At 38.5% G+C, this 22,233-nt stretch overlaps 1 protein-coding gene and 1 long non-coding RNA gene across 2 annotated transcripts in view; one reads left to right on the forward strand and one right to left on the reverse strand.

Moving 5' to 3' along the window:
* Nucleotides 1–17: 17 nt before the first annotated feature.
* LOC101468872 (sucrase-isomaltase, intestinal-like) overlaps nucleotides 18–22,233 on the reverse strand; it is a 28,161-nt gene continuing 5,945 nt past the window's right edge. The window contains exons 7-48 of the mRNA XM_024803319.2: nucleotides 21,189–21,360; nucleotides 20,912–21,011; nucleotides 20,550–20,662; nucleotides 20,323–20,448; nucleotides 20,075–20,206; nucleotides 19,710–19,829; nucleotides 17,934–18,047; nucleotides 17,689–17,773; nucleotides 17,189–17,306; nucleotides 16,275–16,446; nucleotides 15,340–15,456; nucleotides 14,494–14,648; nucleotides 13,991–14,075; nucleotides 13,797–13,853; nucleotides 12,197–12,321; nucleotides 11,894–11,982; nucleotides 11,606–11,655; nucleotides 11,180–11,362; nucleotides 10,564–10,698; nucleotides 9,702–9,908; nucleotides 9,451–9,605; nucleotides 9,009–9,177; nucleotides 8,377–8,473; nucleotides 7,942–8,054; nucleotides 7,322–7,447; nucleotides 6,708–6,836; nucleotides 6,445–6,561; nucleotides 6,271–6,333; nucleotides 6,078–6,194; nucleotides 5,895–5,985; nucleotides 5,651–5,789; nucleotides 4,840–4,973; nucleotides 4,627–4,661; nucleotides 4,336–4,452; nucleotides 3,829–3,977; nucleotides 3,286–3,370; nucleotides 3,045–3,101; nucleotides 2,719–2,843; nucleotides 2,353–2,441; nucleotides 1,620–1,669; nucleotides 646–813; nucleotides 18–451 (exon numbers count right to left, since the gene is read on the reverse strand). Of these exons, the coding sequence (XP_024659087.2) occupies nucleotides 374–451; nucleotides 646–813; nucleotides 1,620–1,669; nucleotides 2,353–2,441; nucleotides 2,719–2,843; nucleotides 3,045–3,101; nucleotides 3,286–3,370; nucleotides 3,829–3,977; nucleotides 4,336–4,452; nucleotides 4,627–4,661; nucleotides 4,840–4,973; nucleotides 5,651–5,789; nucleotides 5,895–5,985; nucleotides 6,078–6,194; nucleotides 6,271–6,333; nucleotides 6,445–6,561; nucleotides 6,708–6,836; nucleotides 7,322–7,447; nucleotides 7,942–8,054; nucleotides 8,377–8,473; nucleotides 9,009–9,177; nucleotides 9,451–9,605; nucleotides 9,702–9,908; nucleotides 10,564–10,698; nucleotides 11,180–11,362; nucleotides 11,606–11,655; nucleotides 11,894–11,982; nucleotides 12,197–12,321; nucleotides 13,797–13,853; nucleotides 13,991–14,075; nucleotides 14,494–14,648; nucleotides 15,340–15,456; nucleotides 16,275–16,446; nucleotides 17,189–17,306; nucleotides 17,689–17,773; nucleotides 17,934–18,047; nucleotides 19,710–19,829; nucleotides 20,075–20,206; nucleotides 20,323–20,448; nucleotides 20,550–20,662; nucleotides 20,912–21,011; nucleotides 21,189–21,360 (4,858 nt within the window). The 3' untranslated portion in view covers nucleotides 18–373. The remainder of the gene's footprint in view (nucleotides 452–645; nucleotides 814–1,619; nucleotides 1,670–2,352; nucleotides 2,442–2,718; nucleotides 2,844–3,044; nucleotides 3,102–3,285; nucleotides 3,371–3,828; nucleotides 3,978–4,335; nucleotides 4,453–4,626; nucleotides 4,662–4,839; nucleotides 4,974–5,650; nucleotides 5,790–5,894; nucleotides 5,986–6,077; nucleotides 6,195–6,270; nucleotides 6,334–6,444; nucleotides 6,562–6,707; nucleotides 6,837–7,321; nucleotides 7,448–7,941; nucleotides 8,055–8,376; nucleotides 8,474–9,008; nucleotides 9,178–9,450; nucleotides 9,606–9,701; nucleotides 9,909–10,563; nucleotides 10,699–11,179; nucleotides 11,363–11,605; nucleotides 11,656–11,893; nucleotides 11,983–12,196; nucleotides 12,322–13,796; nucleotides 13,854–13,990; nucleotides 14,076–14,493; nucleotides 14,649–15,339; nucleotides 15,457–16,274; nucleotides 16,447–17,188; nucleotides 17,307–17,688; nucleotides 17,774–17,933; nucleotides 18,048–19,709; nucleotides 19,830–20,074; nucleotides 20,207–20,322; nucleotides 20,449–20,549; nucleotides 20,663–20,911; nucleotides 21,012–21,188; nucleotides 21,361–22,233) is intronic.
* Nucleotides 8,310–14,179, forward strand: LOC143419520 (uncharacterized). Its single transcript, XR_013099518.1, has 3 exons — nucleotides 8,310–8,495; nucleotides 13,121–13,228; nucleotides 13,993–14,179. It is a non-coding gene; the product is annotated as an uncharacterized LOC143419520 (long non-coding RNA).

The following is a 22,233-nucleotide window of genomic DNA, read 5'->3' on the forward strand; positions in this document are numbered from 1 at the left end:
ACACACTTTTAGTTGTTTGATTTATTTGTGGCTTGTTTATCAGATCAGAATGATGGTAAATACATACAGTTAATGCACTTGGATTCATTTAACACAAGCAGCTAAACCATTATTCTTATCACTGATTCTACAGTATCGCACGTTTTAACAACAGCAGTTGGTGGATGGGATAATGTTCTGAAATATAGCTTGACGTTTACGTAGAAGTGCAGAACAGTAGTAAACAGGACAGTTTCACTCTTGTACTTGGTACAAACTGAGGTTTCAGATTTCATGTTCAGAGAAAATGCACTATATTCACTTCTTAATTTAAATTACTCCATCATTAGTCATAGATATCTTAATTTTTTACAGGTCAACACAAATAGCGCACTCAGACACTGGTTTGCCATGTTATGATGAAAGGCTGATCCACATAAACATCCTTTGAAGTCGCATCAATAATCAGCTCCTATAAGAAGAGGCAGAGAAAACAGAGGGCGACTTAATCCTTTCGTTCATTTAACGTGGCCTGTTCTTCGTTATTTGTGAGCTGTATAATATTAATGATAATAATAACGCTCTTTAATTATTTACATTTAAATAGAGAAACCTACAGTGTTTAGATGTGTATAACAAAAATGAGCATCCCACAAATGCACTGACCTGGGAGTCAACGTTGTGCTCTGGGGTGAGATTATGTGCCACTCCAGCTACAGTCAGGGTAACCTTTGTGATCTTAGTACTGCCTGCACCCCAAACCTTCACGACGCCCAGTTTCAGCCGATCACCAGCAGTAAGACCATTGTGGGTCACCTGACTGGACAAGGTGTTCTAAATGAGAGGGTTGGAGACAAGGAGGAGGGTTAATGAAAACCAAATACATCCAGTGCAAATGATTACATATTTGATCTGTATCACTGATAAACAAAATAATAATAATAATAATAAATTCCACCAGCTATCAGTTTTACAGGATTGCGGTAATTGTATGACATGTTGGACAACAATCGGCACTGGAAGACACTTTAAGCCCTTTGGTGTATCTACAGATACTAAATCTACTCTGAGATCATGTCCAAGTTTTTCAGGTTTGTGAAAGAAATGCTTTGAGCTTGTCTGACTGCTAAACATGAACTTTTGCAGAAACCTTCCAACAAAACTGGTGGTGACTACATTGTGGCTTTTATTGTTTTATTTAACTAAATGGTGTCGAGGAAGAAGAAACACAACATTTCATTCTCTTCTGACTAAGCATGTTCATTTTAAGCCACAAAAATTTAAGCACAAAATACCTTTGCTCTTGAGTAATTTGAAAGCATCTACTGAGTTATCATTTTTTTACTATAATGGTCACTTATCTGCTTTGACATAATTAAAATTATGTGTTAATATTATATCATTAAAGCACTAAAACATTTTTCTTTTCCCTTTTCTTTTCTATTTTTTAATACCGGTGTCAAAATATTTTCTAAAGTTAGAAATTTATCTGAAGAAAAACATATTTCAAACCACCAACTGCTAACAGTTAGCCTTTGACATCCACTTAATTTGGCCATTTTGAATGCTAAAGCATGCATTTACAGTAATAATGACAATGAAAAAAAAAAACACGATACATAGTTGGCTCTTGAACTCACCGACTGTGCTGAAAATGAGATCAGAAGATATTTGTTGGTCTCCACCGTGTCTGAGGAGAGAAAATACGAACATGAAAACAAAATAACTGACACAGAGACAACTTACGGATACGTGAGAATTTGTGCCGATGAAGACTTGAGTTGATATTCATTTGACTAAATGGAGAAAATATAAAAATGATGTAACATAGTAATGACTCGCAAGCAGACGAGCCATAACAATAACAATTAAGTAAAATAAGTAGATAATTGGCTTAACGTATGCAGAGTAAATATACACATGGGTGAATAATTAATTGGTGGCGTGAATAAGTGAACATGGAACTGGTTGGATGAATGACACCATGACCAGGTAAGCAAGTAATGCATTGAGAAAAGAAAATAAGACAGCTAGAAAATCACCATTCGTTATCAGGACTGGGGATTAAAAAAGTAGCTCTAAATTTTAATAGCAGTCCAAAGGAATGTTTGTTGAAGTATTTCAATTTAAGCAGACGGACTGACAAAGCAGCATTGCCTTTCATTAAAAGAAAAACACAACAAAGAGCTGGCAAGATGTTTATCTACTGACTAACAGGATTACTAAAATGTTAAAATAAAATAGCACTGTGTTCTGTGTGTTTGTGTGTATATGCATGTGTGAATAATCACTCTATAAACACATACATTAAATGTCAAACCCCATGCTATTCGGTTGATAGGTGTAGGTGTTTAAGAGGGACCTTTCACTTACCAATTCCCTCGCCATCATCCCAGAATAAAGATCCTTCAGCGGTGCCGCTGTCACTCAGAGGGACGATCAGTCCTAGAGGATTCTTCCGGCTAAAAAAAAAAGCAGTGGAAATGTTTGTAGCAGATATCTAAAGGACACCGTCTGTTTAAACCTGATGCTGAGAACAAACAGGGGCCTGATCTCCTTACTGTTGAAAATGATCATCACCTGAGTGTCCCACCTCTCATTCCCACTCACACTTAAAAACATTCAAACACACAAGCAATATGTGTTTCTCTCTCACTAACCGACAAACAAGCACACAGGTCACGCTACACACAGGATGCAGACCTGTAGCTAACTGTATGGGGCATAATGTGTGCTCACCTGTAGTATGTAGTGTTCTCGGGCTTCTGCCAGGGTAAGATGTATCCTCCTCTGATGTGCAGGTTAATATGGTCCAAGGGTGTCGGCATGTTAATCATTTGGCCACGCACTCCAACATCTCCGGCCTGATGAAAGAAATGATTGAATGCTATTAAAGTACTAGAGGCACAGGTAGAGTGTGAAGGCATCTTTTAATCAACAGAATTATGCAAATGCAGTGATAACAAATATTTGCTTTTAAATGTTATTTAACAAATTTCCCACGTGTGGGACTAATAAAGGTTATCTTATCTTATCTTATCTTATTGCTATAGACAAATACTTACTGTGTGGTAGTCATACCAGCGTGCGTTGGGAAGATAGCCATTCACATTTGTGACTCCCTGAAATCAGTCGCATATAAAAACAATCAATCCCAACACTAATGGTGTAGACATTTAAAAGAAAAAGGGGAAAAAAATGTGTGTGTATGTGTGTGTGTGTGTGTGCGTGTATGTGCGTGTATGTGCGTGTGCGTGTGTGTGTTTGTGTGTGTGTGTGTGCATGTGTGTGTGTGTTACAGCATACCGGGTCAAGTGCGGGGCTGATAAGTAGGGCAGGTCCCCAAAGAAACTGTTTGTAGATTTCCCATGTAGATTTGTCGTCCACAAACCTGCGATACAGCAGCACAGACGCCATTAAACCTCAGTATTCAAGCACTCATTCAGGATTCAGTGGCTTCCAGATGAAAGCCAATTAAACTCAGCCAGCCAGCTCCTTAAATACCAGCTGCAACTTTTTAAGAGTCACTTAAATTGATCTTGTTTTTCAAAGAGTTTCACGTGTTCATGTTTGGAAGTTGCCAAGTGTAGCTAATCATCTCACATGCAGTGCCTTGCTCAGAGAGCTTTTGAAATGCCGATATGAAAGAAGTGCAATTGTCAAGAAAAACTATTCTAACTTTCTTACCAGTTCTAGTTATTCTCATGAGCAAATTACTTAAACTCCATATAAAAGTCATGGGTAACCAAAGTGAGTTTTATCTACCACTTTAACTGAACATCTGCAGCCAGTCAGAGATGTTTTGTTAGTAGTGTTTGTGTATTTGTGTGTGTTGTGATCTAAGCTTACTCGTGCAAAAGTGGTCTGATCACTGTGTTTCCTTTTGTATGTGCCTCATACATCAGCGTGTACAAATAGGGCAGGAGGGTGTAACGGATGTTCAGGACATCCCGGCTTGCTTCGGCGAATGGTTTATCCCAAGCAACAGGATCTTGTCTCTAAAAGAAAAAAATGTAAACACATTATTATTTAAAAGTTTCAAAATTTCAGCTTCAAAAAAAGCAAAGTTCATGAGTAAAAGCACCATTTTCATGGCACTGTTCATGACACTAGACAAACTCCTAATTCCCAGATTGGTGTAAAAATAAATTAATTCTATAGATAATGAAATAATTCAATTGTTGGCACTGAATCCAAGAGCAAAAATACATTTTAAAACCTTTAGATTTTAAGATCCAATGATGGTTTAGTAATTTAAGTCAGACTGCACAAATATAAACCTGAAAAAGTCAAATAAGCTGATTTTAAAATTCACAATCCAATCCATCTCTATGGATGCATATTTAACCCACTCACCGGGTTGCCCTTGCCATTGTGGTTGCGTGAGTATGGATAGAAAGCACCCAGCTGCATCCAACGGAGACACATCTCATAGTCAGGTTTATTAAAGAACCCGCAAATGTCTGCCCCGGTCTGAAAGAGAGAGTCAAACCCAAAGTCTTTTGTATTTTTAAGCATCATGTTGAATCAAATCACACATTGCATTTCAAGATGTAAATAATGAAACTCAATTTAAGCTACTGTATGTTATTTAGTAAGTACAAGATCACTCAGAGGGTCAAAGCCAGGAGAGATGATGATACTTACGTAAGGGATTCCAAAGAGACTGAACTCCATCATACCTGTAGAGCAAAGAAACATTGGAAATTATGTAAACTGATTAGAGTTTTTGCTTCGTTTTAGGGGTTTGGGATCATGTTAACCTATGTGTTAAAGACAAAATATATATTTTCAAAACACAATTATGAACAGCACGTTTTATGCAGAAGAGTAAAATTAAAAATAAATGTGTATGTGTACCAATAATGGATTTGTAAAGCTGGTCCCAGCTGGCATTGTTGTCTCCGAGCCAATGTCCAGCCCATTTTCCACTAGAGGGGTAGGTGGACCTGGTGACCACTATGCCTCTTTTACCAGTCACGTCCAGAAGGGCACTGTGCAAAGGAGAAGGACAAGCATATTTGCCTTACACATGCAAATAACACACGTGCGCATACATAGCCGAGCAATTAGAATAACATAAAAGTGTCGTCTTTCTTTTAAAGCAGTTATTCATTTATTATAGAAATGAATTATCCAAGGTGCTATTTTTTAAATTAAATTAAGCTAAAGCAACTGAGCTAACAGCCTGAGCGTCCGCGTATCCTTTTCTGCAGCTAATTCTTCTCTGCGGTGAGAAAAGTGTTTCACTTCATGGACAAATGTATTTTCACATTGTTAAGTTAAATAAACATGCTGAAAGATATGAATTTTCAGTCTTACATTTACATTATTTTTATTCATCTATATGCATATGGACTTTATTCCAATTATGGATTTAGATTATGATGACAATTTTGTCTGCTTCAACATATTAAAACAGATCTTTGGCATGATTTGCATTACTCAGATGAAATATCCTGGATGCTTAATATGTAAAAAAATAAATAAATAAAAAAGAGCGCTTGACCTTTTATGGTTAATTGCTTTTCTTAAATACAAAACAATAACAGCACCTGCACAGATACTGATGTCAGCAGGAAAGAAAACAATAACGCACAAAAGCACGCATACAGATATGCAACGACACACACACATGAACCGGCACATATATAAACGCATATTCACTTACTCATAGGTTGGCTTGGTGTGCGACCATCCGTACAGGTTATGGACATCATAGTGTCTGACTCTCGTTCCATCACTGAGTATCTGTTCACTGTTCATGCACAGAGTCTTGTGGTTTAAGCCAAGATGTTTGGACTCCAAGGCTGCAAAATGCAGGCACATGTAGATAAATATAATGAGTTTAATAACCTAATTATTCTTATTATTGTAATCTAATTAGGATGAACAAAGACAACATTCAGCCTTACGTGGCATATATGGTGGGTTCTCTAGTTTTGGATCACCAAGACATTTCCCATCAACTGTGCCGTGGACAAAACTGGCAGGTTCATTCATGTCCTGCATGGAAAGGTAAAGTCCAGATGATGAGAGTGAAAAGGACATCTGGTATAAAGGTGCCTTTGTTACATTTTCTACTTCTGGACACTCACGATCCAAAGGCCATCAAACTTCATCGTTTTCTCGTAGAATTCTTTGATTTCTTGGTGCCACCACTGTGCTGTTTCTGGCCGGAAGAAGTCTGGGAATGCGGTGTATGACCTGTAGAGCTGGAGGTGAGAAGTCTTAAGTTTAGGCACATATTAAATATATCTGAGGTGGTGAGGTGAATGGATATTATTGTACCTGTACTTGGGTATCCCAGTCCAGATTCTCATCTACTGTAACGTTGGGATAATCAGGCCAGACCTGTAGAAGAAAGCCACAAAAAAGCCACAGAGTTTAAATGCTTTATTTTACAGTACATACTGAGCTACACACATGTTGTCCAACCTCATGTAACCTTTCATTCCTTCTTACCTTGCCCCACACAATTCCATCACTGATGTGTTTGGGCCACTTGATGAAAACATCTGCTGCTTTGCCTCTCGCAAAGGCTGGGTAGGGCTGGGTCTCATTGCCTGAGATAGCGGGATCCTGGAAATAAATATGCACAAGTCTTGTGTGTCCAGTGGTAGACAGTGGCTACTTTTTCAATAACATTTATCCTTTGCAGATATAAATGACTACCATCACATTCAAACATCTTTTTTTCTTCCCTGTGGTTACTAATATGTCATTACCAGGATGAAGATGAATCTCATGCCCTCTTTTCTCATGCTGTCAACGAGTGCAGGCAGTCCTTTAAACTCTGAGTCCAGGACAAAGTCCAGCTGACGCTCCATGTAGTCAATGTCTGCATACTGCACATCCTGGAACAGACAGCAATTCAAGCTCAAATGAACAGATGTTTAACTAACTTTGAACAGCCTGCCACATGTTCACCTGAATGCACTTTATATAGTGAGTGGATACAGTTAACTTTTATTTAAAGTTGTTTTGCTTGTTTGTTTTTTAAATAAACCCATTACTAAAGCACTAAACAGCTAAATCACGTTTTAAAATGAAAACAGGAATAGTATTTAAATTATAAATCATTTGCTAACAAGGCATCATTAGCTGGGTTTTAATTAATAAATATGTCATAACAAATAATGGTTCCTTTAGACGAATGTTTAAAGAATTGAATTATTAAACTTTGTGCAGACTTTCTCTCTTTTTCACAAGCATTCATAAATTAAATGTCTTTTATTTAAATAAACAAATATCATAGGTATGCACACTTGCTCCATCGCTGAATAATATATTCTGCCACAGAACTGCAGAAAGTACAAACATCCTGTCTCCATGAACTTACATAGGGTATAGCAGCTGCCCTCATGTCTTTGTATAAGTCTGCTATTTCCTTGTCATTGGCGTAACCATAGCGACAGAGTTGGAACCCAAGAGACCAATAGGCAGGTAGAACAGGTCGTCCAATCAACTGTTAAGAAGAAAAACAAACAAGGATGTCAAAAAGTGTTAAGCACAGGGAAAAAGGTGTTATGCGGGATTGGCTAAATAAGAGTGCACAATGAAGCAAAAAAGTAAGGTGCTGTATTTTATCAACAGCTGCCCAGAGTCAGGGCCCTGTAAATTACATCTAGCCTATTTGGAGCACAAAAAGGAAAGCTGGCAAAAAATGCTGACTGTGAACGGTTCTCAAAAAACACGATTAGCATCTGAGAGCAAATTAATAAAACATATAAAAATGTAAGCTTAGACTACGTGTGAATTTGATTTAAGGTGAGCAAATACAAATAGGTATCCTGTTTCATATATTAGTAATTGCAGAACAATATAAAATTGTTTGCAACCAACGGGAACTTTTTATTTGAAGCATACCCTGCTCTGGTTAGTTCTACGACACAAGTTACCATGACGATATACCCCACAAACTACATAGACGCAAACAAACCAGAAGTCCAGAAGACGTACCTCAGTGTACTCCTGCACCACCATCTCGGGCGTAGGTCCCAGGACCATGTAGAAATCCAGGATGCCACCCAGAGTTCGGTAGGTTAAAGCTGGATCAGGTAGGAAGGTCACATCTACAAAACAAAGCAAAAAAGACATTTACGTGACATTTTCATTACTTTCAAATGTACATTAAATTTACAGTAGGAATTACTATCCTCGCAAGAAATGTATGGATATAACAGTATGTGTAATGCACGTTCATCTGTTTATGTTTCAGGGGATGAAAACAAAGGACACAAAAGCAGGGGTGTGCTTATTTTGTGATGCTGGTCATGCAAATATCTCCCCATCAGAGGAACATGTGCGCATGTGTGATTATGTGTAGATGCAAAAGTGGACCAGCAATAGTGTTTATTCATCAGTTCCAACAAGATGTGTGTGTATTTCGCTTACCCATTGCATTGCTGTTTAGCAGCAGCACACCGTGAGCATCAGCTGTGTTCTCAAGGCCCATGTAGAAAGGATGGACTCCATAGCAATTCATCTTGTACTGCAGCAGAGACACACAAAAGGTGAGCATCAAGTGTGGACCATGTTTAACATGTACTATAGCACGCCCCTCCCCTGTTTTATTTCCCTTAACAGTTGTCTGAACCCTGTGGAGCTATTTTTTAAGCTTAGCAACTACCCATGATAATGTCAAGGACATAAAGTGATGGTGTCATGGTGAACTCTCATGTCAACAGAATCTCATCAAAGTATCATGAATGGGCTTTAAATTCTCTGGCAGGTTCTTTACAAGTCATCTCTATAGCCTCTACAGCTCGTGCTGCTAAAGATATTTAGTGCAGGGTGCTCTTGTATACAGCAAGCATGAAACCAGTTTTGATGAAACACACTAATGCCTAAATAATCTATACCTTTCAACCATTCCTTCAGGGAAGTTATGCTCTAATCTCTGCATCAAGAGTAGAAATAACAACTAAATATTGTCAAATAGAGAGTAGCACTCGTTTTTTTACATTGTTTGCAGATACATATACACATGTGCGATGTTACAGTATGCGTGTTAGTGTGATACTTACGCCAGGAGGCTGGTCCTTGGCAAACATGCCCCAGGTGTGATAGTTGAGATCGTGCTTGTAAGTGAGATGCTCTGTTTCCCCAAAACCATAAACATACTGAGATGGCAGCTTAGTTGACACTTGGATGAACATGTCTGAGAAGGTAAAGCCTGGCACAGATGAATCCCAGCTAAGAAATGCAACAGAGGAGTGAGGGAGAGAGAGGGAGGGAGTTAATTGCGATATGTTTGACATATCTACAAAATAATTTCATCCTTTCTCCCTATCTTTGCTTTATTTAACTAGAGAAGTTTAAATTCTCTGTAAGTGAGTACTAAAAATAAGCAGTAGGAAGAATATTTTGAAATCACTGTGTGAAAGGTCAAAAAATCAATAAAATCAACAATTAATTCACAGCATGCCAACTTCCAACTTTTTTGGAAATGCAAGCCAAGATACTCACATTACGGTTCCTGTGCTTTTCCTAATGACCTGGATGCCGAATGGTTCGTTCACAATGACCACCTTGTAAAGTCTCTTGTTCTCATCAGTCTCAGGAGTGGCAGGAAGTGACAATCCCACTGGTACCTCATAGCGCTTTGTGTTTGGGTCAAAGATCTGAATGCGGAGGAATTGTTATTGCATTAGCATATAGGTAGAATCAATACAGATGCACCATTGGCTGAACAAAAAAATAAATGAGCAAAATCAGACCTTGAACTGCAGCATTTCACCGGTGTGATAATTAATCTCAACACGGAGTGTGTCAATATCCCGTGACTGTGGACGACCGCTGCTCCTGTACTTCCTGTTCCTAGTGATGTCAAGTGTCATGCCCGAGCTTCTTTCCCGTACTGACGTGACAGTGTAACCATAGTCTTGAGGATAGATGCACCATGGGCCTTGTCCACTTGTAATTGGCTACGTAGGGAAATAAAAGAAAGCATAGAGATTTTAAATATGTGCAACTTTGTTTCTAAAATCGCTGGGAGACTCTACAAAATTAACAAATTTAAAGCAATAGTCACAAAAGCAACACATCAAAGGCTTAAATAGAAACGTTATCTTATTTTTAATAACCCCAACCGGTTCTGGTTCTGCTGGAGGTTTCTTCCTGTTAAAAGGGAGTTTTTCCTTCCCACTCTCGCCAAATAGCTTGTTCATAGGGGGTCATATGACTTTGGGGTTTGTCTTGGTTTGTAATATTGTAGGGTCTATCTTACAATATAAAGTGCCTTGAGGCGACTGTTGTTGTGATTTGGCGCTGTTTAAATAAAACTGAATTGAATTGAATTGAATATGCACCCATCTCACTCCAGTCATGATTGGTGCTTCTACCTGTTCATACCTGATACCTGATTCTGACACTATGGCAGTAAGAACAGGTGTCATGCACCATAAACAGTTCAGATCAAAGCTTAGAATTTTTTTTATTTTGAATTAATAACAGGATTCAAAAAGGATTACTTGCTTAATAAATTATTTAGAAAAAGTTTATACTTCGTTGTCATATGCACCTATCTTGTGTTTTAGAAAAACACATGTGTATGTGAGCATATGACCATTTTTTACTTACATCCCAGATGCAGCCTCTGGCCTCGCAGTTAGCCTGATCCGCATGTTCCTCTGGATGGCAGTCGATGCGTATCACTTCCCACTCCAACACGTAGGTCTCCCCGAGGGTCAGTCTGAGGTCACGCAGGAACAGCACCTGAAGTTTAAGGGAGGAAAATGTTTTTGCGGTGATCCTTTCTGAGCTGTCTCTGAATTCAAATTTCCCCATGCTAGTGAGCTCAAAACCTGCTTCCTCAAGATAGAATGTGGGCTTGATGATGGATGTCCTCTCATTTCAGAATTATTTGTAATGTTTCTAAATTAGTTGTTCCTACAGCAATTAATAATTATTCTTACAATAATATTGTAAATCTTTTTTTACTTTTGCCTCTGCATTGATCATCTGATGCTCAACTGGAGATAAAAATAAATGTGTGGCGTTTTAAAATATACATTCTGCTGACACGTGAGTAACAGTAACATGGTGTTAGCATTGCTAGCACTATTACACCATGTGTTTTGTACATTAACTTTTTTTGCGAACATAATTTCCTTCGATATGAAAAAAAACAGTAATGTTGTTTTTATTTTACATTTATTTTGTACGTAATCATGTCGATGCACATTCATGTGTTTACCTTCTTGTCTCCATCGTGGTGGATGTTGCTGGGTTCTAATGTGGTAGTAGAGTTTGTGGTGCCAACATGAGTCACAGAGATGGACACGGGAGGAACGGGTATCCCAAGGATAGTGATGTTGTCAAACTTCAGGTTGTTCGGATCATTGTAACCAGCATGGGTCACCTGCATAGTCAGAACTCCCTGCAAGGCAGCAGATACATAATCACACGATCTGACTTTCTACACATTATCCCAGATTTAAGAGATACAGCATTTATTTTCACTGTTGCCCTCGAGTAATGTTAACATATGAGAAATGCACATTATGGACAGGAAAAGCTAAAATTCTCATGTGGTTTGGAACTTTGAACTTTAGCGCAGATTGAAAGGAACATGTCGGCTGGATTTGAAAAAGTGCTGCATGGTTTTGTGAGGTGAACTCACCTGCTTAAGAGAGAACTTGTAGTGGATGTAGTTGCCATTCTCAATTGTATCTGTAAAGAGAAGGATGTGCAGATCTTTGTCTGAGTAGATGAACACGAGTGATTCACAGGTACATAGCAAAGTGGCTCACTTCTACTTGTTAATGTAAGTGAGCCAACTGAAAGTGATTTCAGAGTCACATCAATTAATTAACTTTTTTGCTAAAAAAAACAAACAACCAAACTTGTAGTGCCCCAGATACAACACATTTGCAAACAAAAAGGCAAAAGATGAGAAAAGAGATAATACCTCTGGAATCTCCATCATCCCAAAATAGTTCCCCATCTGCATTGCCGTTGTCATCAGGAGCAATGAGCAAACCCATTGGGTTACGCCGACTAGTTAAATATACAGAAACAAATGTAAAATTACAAACATATGAATAAATGAACAAATCCATCCAATGAATATAGTCCAATAAAATGAAAGAATTGTGCAGTATAAAATTATGCGCACATTTGTGTGTGTGTGTGTGTGTGTGTGTGTGTGTGTGTGTGTGTGTGTGTGTGTGTGTGTGTGTGTGTGTGTGTGTGTGTGTGTGTGTGTGTATACCTGTATGTGGTAGTGACATCAGGTTCCTGTGTGGGGAGGATAGCTCCACCTCTGATGTGTAATCCGAGCTTGTCAGCTGGTAGATACATTTCCATGTGTGTTTTTCGGACTGTTAGCTTTTGCATCTGATCAGAAGGACAGAAGAATAAAATATTATATCCCTAACTTTCCTCTTGTGTGCTAAATAATCCATGCAATTAACTTTTCATTTTTAGATATGGATTTTTAATTGTGTTTTAGTTCAGTTTCAATTTAATCAGGGTGCCCTGATCCCTCAAATCTGTTAGTCATCATTAGTAATTGTTATTTAAACTCCAGTTTAAAACTAGAAGGGGCGTATCAACTAAAAAAAGGACATAATAATTAAATATGTCCTTTATAGCACACTATAATTAGTAAAAGACTTATGATTTGTAGAGTAGCTGTTCCATTTTGTACAAGTGGACTAAGCACTAATATATGACTTCCTTACATTATGTTGAATAACACTGGACCTCATTATATATCAGTCAACTTTTAAACCTGTGTCTTACCTTAGACGACAGGCTTCATGACATTTGGGTGTTAAAATGGTTTTCAAAATATTATAAAGATAAACTTCACATTGCTCTCTTTGTTTTGTTTTGTCTTTCTATCCTCCATTCATTTCTTTATTGGCCCACAATCAACCACAGTTGATATCTAATCACTTGAAGACAACATGCTCACAGCAGCCTAATCTTCATCTTCCTTTCTACTTGTCCTGTTTTTCTCTCTTGTTTCTGGTTTTTGCTGTCTTTGTGTTGTGCTGTCCAACGTTTGCCCTTTCTTTTCATTCCACTGCTTATCGATTTGTTTTTGCAGTATTTCTTTGCTCTGTAGCTTGTTTTTCATGGTCACTTTCACTGCATCATTACTCCTCCACTCTTCTATACTCCTACCCAGATAATAACGGGGGACTAACCAGGACAAGGGTCCAGCAGCATGACAGCCAGCGTAATCATTCATCTGATCGGTGGATGCTTTCCATCACCGCCATGGCGCCTAAATAAGGTCCCAAAGGAACTTAACACCTCTTTTATCTTTCTGTCTCTTTCTTCTCTTCTCCTTGTCCTCTTTCTTGCTCTTTGTTCTCACTCCCACTCTGTCTTATCGCCTTAGTCTCACGATCTCAAACAAAGAACTTTCATGTGAAACATGTTTTTGTCACAGTGTAACATGATGCTCCATCTATCTGATCTCTTTATTTTTTAATCTATTTTCTTATATACCTATTGTGCTAATTCAGCTCAATGGGATTTTTAAGGCAGTTGTTTTTTGTTCAGATTATATTGAAGATATTATTTTAACTCGATAACTGGGTTTGCTACATTTTAACAGCTGCTCATACTTTACTGTCTGATTTATGGCAATTGTACCTAAAAACAGTTACTTTTGGAAGTGCACTTAGCTTGGACAACTTCCTGAAAACAGCAAGAATTTGACCTGAAAGTAGTGCAGTGTCCAAATTGAATTAATTATACAACTGCTTTTTTTTCTATAGATCTATCAAGACAATCACACTAAAGGAAATAGTCGTGCTTTATGGAAAACATTTTAATCAACCAGAACATGTTCTTACCGACTCATAGTCATACCACAGAGCATCTGGTACATATCCCCACACCATGTCTACGCCCTGAACAACACAAGAGCAAAAGGCGTCTTTAGCCATTTTCACATTTTCATAATTTTATATATCTAAATACAGAAAGAGCAAGAAGGAAAAGAAGAAAACAGATGAGTAGGGGAGTGTGTTTGTGTGTGTTCACTTACAGGATCCAGTACAGGTGTGATGAGCAGGTGTTTTCCCCAAAGGAACTGGCGATCCACTGTCCAGGTTTCACTATCAGAGTAGAATCTACGACGAGGAGGAATACAAGTGAAATTAGATATCTGTCATCATGTCGTGACTGACCAACATATATTTTAGATTAAGGTCTATATGTTTAATGTTCCACTGTTTAATGCCAACTTTAAAAAAAAAAAAAGCTTCATATTGTTTATATATTGTTACTGTTTCTGTGTCTTTATTTGCTGATTATACCTTCTTTTTAATTTGTCTGTGTTTTTCAGTTTAGGCCTCATAGCTTAGCTGTCCTTACATCGGCTAATCATGCCAGTTTTCCATCATGCTTTACAATGATTGAATCATTGGAGTAATCTCCAATCATTTTTTCACTTCTATGTCACAATCACTTTTATCTCATTATTATCGTTATTTTTCCTTTTGTTATTTGGTACTAAATTGATTTAAGACAATATGCTGAGTGACTTACTCATGCATGACGGGACGTACAACAGTCTCCCCCGTGGTGTGGGCTTTGTAGAACATTGTGTAGAGGTAAGGCAGAAGTGTGTAACGTATCGTCAGGTAATGTTTAGAACTCGCCACCAGTACTGAGTCAGCGCCATATGAAGCTGGATCCTGAGGCTGGAGACAGAAAGACGGATTAAAGGGATGAGGCTAATAAGGAACAGGTAATGGGAAAAGAAAATAAAGATTTGTGGGGGGGTTTACTGATAAACTAATGGAAAAGTGATCAAACAGCAAAGGGGCGAGGGAAGTAAAAAACTAGAGGATTTTAGAAGGACTAGAGAATTAGAAGAATCGAGTGGCAATAAAGCTGTCAAAAGGATGGGTGAGGTAGTGCAAACAAATACACATTAGGCCTGTTCATAATGAATAATCACAAAATTACTTTTACATTACGCTTTTTAATTACTTTTTACATTTGAGCGATCCAGAGGTAAAGTTCGTAAAGACAGCTAGTAAATGAAAACAAATTATGCGTGATGCTAGTTCAGTGACAGTGGTGAGGGCAGGCTGTGGTCCTTAATCTGATCTGGGTGATCTTTTAATCCCATAACTCGTTTGTGCGTCTGTGTATGTGTTGGAACTAGCTGTATGGGATGTGATGAGTGCCATGAGTAGGGCAAAGCAAAGGTCACACTTCAGCTGTCTCTCCCCAGCTATGCAAAGCTTTTAACTGCTCGGGCTCTGCAGCACCTATAAAGTGTTATGAAATGAAATGAAGTGTATACCCTGCAGCACTTTAGACCAAACAGGCAAAAAGTGACATCTGATATAAGACTTGTGACAGAAAAAGCTGCCTTTAGAGTACCTTGTAGCCCTCAGCGTTGTGGTTCCGACTGAAGGGATAGAAAGCGCCGACCTGCATCCAGCGACGGCACAACTCTTCAGGGGAGTCGTCAAAGAAACCACAGATGTCGGCTCCGATCTGAAACACATTTCCATCGACGTTTAGCCAAAACCAGCTAATTTAAGTGTATCTTGTTGTATTGGAAAAATGAAAGTTGAATAATATTTGACAAACTCCGAGAACAGGGAATGTCAAGGATTTTAGACAGATTTGATAATGAAATATTTCTAGATTATAGTAGCCAAAATGGCACCAATGTGATAACTTAGCCCCTTATTTGTCTTTTGAAATGTCTCTCTTGATCTTGGCTCAGTCCACTTGAGATTTACTGGCAGTAGCTGTTGGTTGTAATCTTTATTTACATTAATTGCACAATTGAGTCCAAAAAATAGACTGCATTCAAAGGCCACTCTGCAGAGACTGTTTGCTTTCTATTATTTACTTATTGGTCACATTTTACAGCAGGCTCAATGGGAGGGAAATGATCCAAATCCCTTTTGCCCTGTGTTCTATATGTGTCTTCTGAGAAACCTAAAAGGCAGGCTGCAGTGATACAGTCCCAATAGGAGTCCCTGGCATGTATATACAAATGCCTGATGTGCACAGCTGGGGAAGTGTGTGTGTGTACATCTGACTCACTGTTTTTCTACTGTTGTTTGAAATCTGTGAACTAGGCATATATGTGTCCGTGAAATAGTTTGTGAAACCCTCTGTTTTATTTTTTTCTTTACCTATTCTATGCATCTGCACATGTCATATGTGTGTGATAATGGTTAATGTTATTATCATACTTTTATATGTTGCTAAAGTGGAAAAAAAACATCTTTCTTTTGTTTATATTCAAAGCTTTTTGGTCAGCTAGCATTTAACATTTTTTCTGAAGGTTTGCTACTCACATAGGGTATTCCAAAGAGCCCAAACTCCAGCATGCCAGGGATAGCCCATTTCATGTCATTCCAGGTGGCAGCATTGTCGCCTAGCCAGTGACCTGAATATTTTCCCACACCTGGAAAGGAAGAGCGAGTCAGCATCATGGAGCGGTTTTCTCCAAACACACGGTCCATAGCTCTGTGGGATGGAGAGAAGAAAGAAAGGAGACAACCAGATGATACCGGATCACTAAGTTACAAAAGGACAGGGGGACAAAAAAAAGCAAAAATGCACAAGTAACAGAGAAACAGGTATCAAAAGTGGATATGAGGGGTAATACTGTACTTTTAGAGAAATGAGAATTAGGAGATGTAAAGTAAACAAAATTCATTTGTTTGCTATAACTTACTCATGAGTCTCCCCTAATCTAAAAACACTCTTTCTTGGTTTTCTTTGGTTTAGTTACTCTGAAATTTAGCCAGTTTAGCACCTTTCAATCTTAGAGATAAGGCAAATTGCACAGTATGTAAGATATTTAATCTATCATAAATGGGCATTTGCATTAGCAGGATTTATGCTAAGGTTCCATTAGTTATGCTAATGTTATGCTAAGGTTAGCGCTAAAAAAAAGCTAGCATGAAGCCTGCTAATGCAATGTGTCTGGCATTAGGAATAAACTAAACAGATGTGTTTACAAGTCAGGTGTTTATTTTAAGTATCTGTGCAGTCAACTAGCTGTTTTCATGAATTTCAGGCAGTCTGTACAAATCACTCTTTAACTGTTTGCCAGCCCCTACCAGATTCTCATATCAGCGCGCCTTTCTAGGTTTGTGTACATAAATTATCATTAAACTCATGTTGAGGGCCATGGGTCAGTAACTTCTGCTTCTACATCACTTGATTTTGAAGATTATGTATGTTACACTGCTTGTGTACTCACTTCTTAGTAGCCAGGACCATAGAGTAGCCATACAGACTGTGGACATCATAGTGGTTGCCCCAGGTTTGCTTGGCATCCATACACAGAGTCTTACTGTACATGAGGTCATCCAAAATTTCTGGGGGAGAGAACAGATAAGGGGAAAGTTAGAAGCAGCACAGAGAGAATACAGGATGCAGAAAAGGAAGAGAGTGAAAGAATGAGATAGGCATTGATGTACTGTATACTTTAATAGGAAATGGAACAAGAGCAATAAAAAGGGTGGCATCAGGGGAAGCTGCTTTTCATAGTTATGATCTTCCTGTCTGGGAAACGGTCAGAACAAAAGACATGGCAGAAGATTCATTTTCAGAATTCTTCACAGGGGATCCACTATGCCTGATGAACTCACTATGTTTGCTATTGTTGGACGTTCAGCTGCACTTCTATGATATATCCTATTTCATGAAATATGTAGCATTATCATGGCTTACCAGAACATAGAAAACAATGTCTCTTACTTGGAATGTAGGGAGGGTAGTTGAGTTTGTTAACAGCACAGCCCTTCGATGATCCTTGCTTGAAATTAGCAATCTCATTCATGTCCTGCAAATGCATATGAGAATATTTTCTTGTAAATATACAAGAAATTAGAGAGTAAAATTTATTCGGTGCTTCTTTATTGGTGCCGATGTCCAGCCCACAATTTGACTAGCAGCCCCTGTATGCATAATACCTTCATTTTATGTATTTACAACTGACTTACAATCCAAAGTGCGTCGTGTTTGACCTCCTTGGAGAACCGCTCGTACTCATCCACCCACCAATCGATGCAGTTGGGGTTGGTGTAGTCTGGAAATACGGTCTCCCCTGGCCACACCTTGGAGGGAGAGAATGTGACATGATGTTTACCAAAAAACCCTAAAACTTTGAGGCATAACTCATATTCCAGTGTTTTGTTTATACACCTGACCTTCCAGGTTTGGGAGAAAGCTTTAACAGCTTTTTTAACATGCGTTTAATAAAGCAAGAGGTTAGTTTACACAATAACATATATGCAGACAACATGAGATGGCATGAACAGCCAAAATTATGAGCTCTGAGTGAGAAATCAGTGTTCCTATGAAGATGCTGGAGGAACAGTTTAGGGGCGTGGGAATAACAGAGAACAGAGATGATGATGCGATACAGAAAAAGGAGAGAAGGTAAAGGATAAAGGGGCTAAAGAGACAAATGAGCCGAGCAACAGGAGAGAATCAATAATGCAATAAGAATCTGTAGACATGTCTGTTTGAAGTCAACGTTAGTGATGCACATTGAGAAAAATGATTCATCCACTAAGAAGAGTGGAGATTTGGTGTGTGCGTGTTAGGATGACAGGAAGATGTTTTTAGCAGATGGTCAGAAATTCAAGGTCAAAGTAGTTCCTTGCAGATGCCATCTTTTTTCCTTCAAGACTAGATTTTATCATCTCCAGCTGCGTACTTATAATGACAGGAGTGTAAATAAAATGTCAGCAGCTGTAACTCCATACGTCACTTTATTATTGCCTTTTTATGGTCTTTTTTGTACATGTCTCTATCAGACCCTGTGCGTACTGCCTTTCTAAAGTCTCTTTCTACCTTCCATCTTATCTATCCTTTATTCATCTATCTACTTTGTCTCCTCTCCCTCATTATGTCTTGCTTCCTGTGTATGTCACCATACACTCAGTGCGATCGTCGATCTGTTTCCCTGTAGATTTTCTTCTAATCTGTTATTTGTGTCCATCTATCTGCACCTACCCTTTCTCTGCACATGTCTTTGTCTACATTTATAACCTTTTCCTTAAATCCTCCACTCTCCCCGCTGCTCTGTTTACGCTCATCTTTTTTAACTAAGCAGAAATGTTCAGAAATGTTTGAGTGAGGTCCTGCTATGATGTTCTAACGCACGCCAACATTGTTGTGCCACCAGGAAAGGCTTTTATCTTGTTCTTTCCAAGCAATTTTTGCTTGGTTGTAAAAGCAGAATAAATACCAGGTCTGTTTATGTATCTCCCTCATTACAAATGCAGCAACAGCAGAGGTCCCGCGGCAGACACCTTTGTTTTTATAGCCGAAAGACAACAACATATGTAAATAAAGCACAAACCACACATATGTGTGCACTCATAAACCACAAAGTAACACAAATACATTTGATCCAGACAAGCGGATGCAGGTGGATGAACACAGGGTGTATACAGCATGTATTTTTCTACTAAATTTGTGACTTTGTGTCACAATAACAACAATATCATATGATGGTACTGTAATAGTCTAGTTTTACTGGTCTTCCAGGTATAACAAAAAAAAAAGAAAACAAAAAAGACATAATAGTATATAGTAAAAATATATAGTAACATATAGTAAATATATAGTAAAAAAAAAAAAAGATTAAGTACATAAAAGGAGTGGTACCTTTGGTATTTGATATCATTAACAGAGTAAGTAGCAGACAGGTGCTGCTAAGCAAATACGCTTGATGCATCAGAATATCAGGCTTGTACAATGTAGCTCACCTCTCCTATCAGAGGAGTCTTCCCATCTGATTCAGTGACCCAAGCATTCTTCGCAGTGCCACGGTCATAAGACTCATATGGAGCATCTCCAACCCTCTTGCTGGTGGCTATTGCGGGATCCTGGGGACAAATGATACAGTCATAAGAATATATGCTCAAATCAAATCAATAAATTCATAAAAATTACACGACTGCCGTCATTTTCATTTCTTCTTTGGTGTTGCTGATGTAGCAAATGTTACTGTGCGCTAGAAGTAATGATTTAAACACTTTGATGTCTGTTTTTGATTTGAAGTTTTTATGATTTCTTCTTATTTTTCTAGGTTACATAAATACACCCAATATGGCCACAAAGTACTTCTTACCAGGATAAGGATGTATTTCTGCCCCCTCTCATGGAGATAGTCAGCAAACCGAGGAAGTTCAGTGTAGTTAAGCTTGTCATAGGTGAAATCTTTTTTATTCTCCATATAGTCTATGTCGGTGTATTGGACATCCTGCATGGGATGGAAAAAACACTGCATTGATATGCTATGTCCATGCAATTTTCAATTCTCAAATGAGAGTCTGATGTATAAAAGGAATTTTAAAACTCAAACAGACTGAATCTTACATATGGGAGGCCCACAGCACGGTTTCTCTCCACTGTTTCCTTGACTATGTCGAGGTTGGTGTAGTTCCACCGAGAAAGCTGGAATCCCAGTGACCAGTAGGGAGGCATGACGGGCCTGCCAGTGAGCTGAACGGCATAATTGGAAGTGTTTTTAATGTAATTAGTGAGCCACACAACAATATTAACAAGAAACCTCGCGCCACATGTTTTGCATTTAGTAAAATCACCTCGAGGAACTCCTGCACCACTTGTTCCGGTGTGTCACCAAAGACAATGTAGAAGTCAAGAAGCCCTCCAATAGTCCTGTAGGTCACAGCTGGGGCAGGCTGCAGTGTCACATCTGGAAACAAACAGAAAAAAGTAGCTTAATCATAGCAATATAAGTTTATGTTGTGATTTTAAAACAAGTCACACAAATTTCCCACGTGTCTGATTATTAAAGGTTATTTTATCTTATTTCCTTTTTTTTTGCAAATGCGTCACCTTTTCAGAATATATATGTGTGGGGTGGGTTTTTTTTTTACACTTTCTGTTGGTTTTTAATCAACTGCTAGTGTGTGTTCTTGCATTTGTGTGAATATGTCTTTACCCATAGCATTGCTGTTCAAGAGAAAGACCCCGAATGACTTTCCACTCTCATCTTCCAGACAGAGGAAGAAGGGATAGTGTCCGTAGAGGTTGTGTGTTCCCTGCAGAGAAGCCACAGTGGGACAAATGAGTATACAATAGAGGCATGTGGGACACTTACTGAAACTGAGGGGGTGACTACACAGAATAATCAGCTTACAAGGCATTCAATTATAGGCCCTATGAGAAGGCAAACAGACTTGTAAGAAGCACATGCAACATGTGCATGCTGTCCTCACCCCATTAGGGAAAGCGTCTCTGGTGAAAATTGGCCAGGTTTTCCAGTTGGTGTCATGGCGATACTGCCTGTGGACGTGCTCCCCGAGGCCGTAAATATTATGTGATGGAAGTCTGGCAGACAGCTGTATGTACTGATCTTCAAACACCAGTGGTGCGATTGTGGTGTCGAACCTGAACGTTATGAGGAAACAAAGGACTAAATGATCACTGGGAAGTGTAAAGACAGACTGATACATTGGGATGTGGGGAAAGGGAGAGCAGGTAAGAGGGAAACAAAGAACCCTGAAAAAAATCTATTTTTGCCCAAATGCTGACTTTTAAGTAATCCGATTACATGTAATTCTGTTAAATAAGTGCAATGTAAAACGTTAAATTTAATGGGATCTCTCAAAAGCAATGTTCTTGGTTGGTATGCTTTCACTTGATACCAAAGATATTTTCCTTAATGATTAACTTAAGGATTAATGATTACTCAGAATTATGACTTCATGTTTGAGTGAAGTAAGTAAAGGAATTAGAGTGAAATGGAACTAGAAGTAAACATAATTACTCTGGGAGATGAGTTTTTAGAGCAAATTAAACAACAAGGAGGAAAAACACACAGAGACAGGCCAGCCCATTAATCTCTAATAAGGCCTCTGGGTAGCATTTGTCTAGTCTTCAAAAGAAGCCATACACTGCTGACGTTTCCAGTTCCATTCTTCTGTTATCTGTATTTATCTTATCTGAGGAGTACTTGATCAATGTGGTGTCAGCTAGGGCCAGCCAAGCATGACTTGTATCACCATCAAAGTAATCACGTGTTGCATGGGCATTATCTTACAGAAGTTCTTACACAATGATTTCAAATGATGCACAGAATCATTGATAATCTATTAGTATCTATCCTCTGTTGTCTAAAGCGACAGAATTCTGATAAGTTATCATTTCAACAAGCCTCTATTGCAATAAATTTTTTAACAAATATATCCTCGTCCGTCTTTATTTGTGCAGGCATATGTGCATACACAACCCTATTTTCCATCCATCACAACAAATACTCAC

This window comes from Maylandia zebra, linkage group LG7 (assembly GCF_041146795.1).
Source record: "Maylandia zebra isolate NMK-2024a linkage group LG7, Mzebra_GT3a, whole genome shotgun sequence".
In the NCBI taxonomy this organism is placed as follows: Eukaryota; Metazoa; Chordata; class Actinopteri; order Cichliformes; family Cichlidae; genus Maylandia; species Maylandia zebra.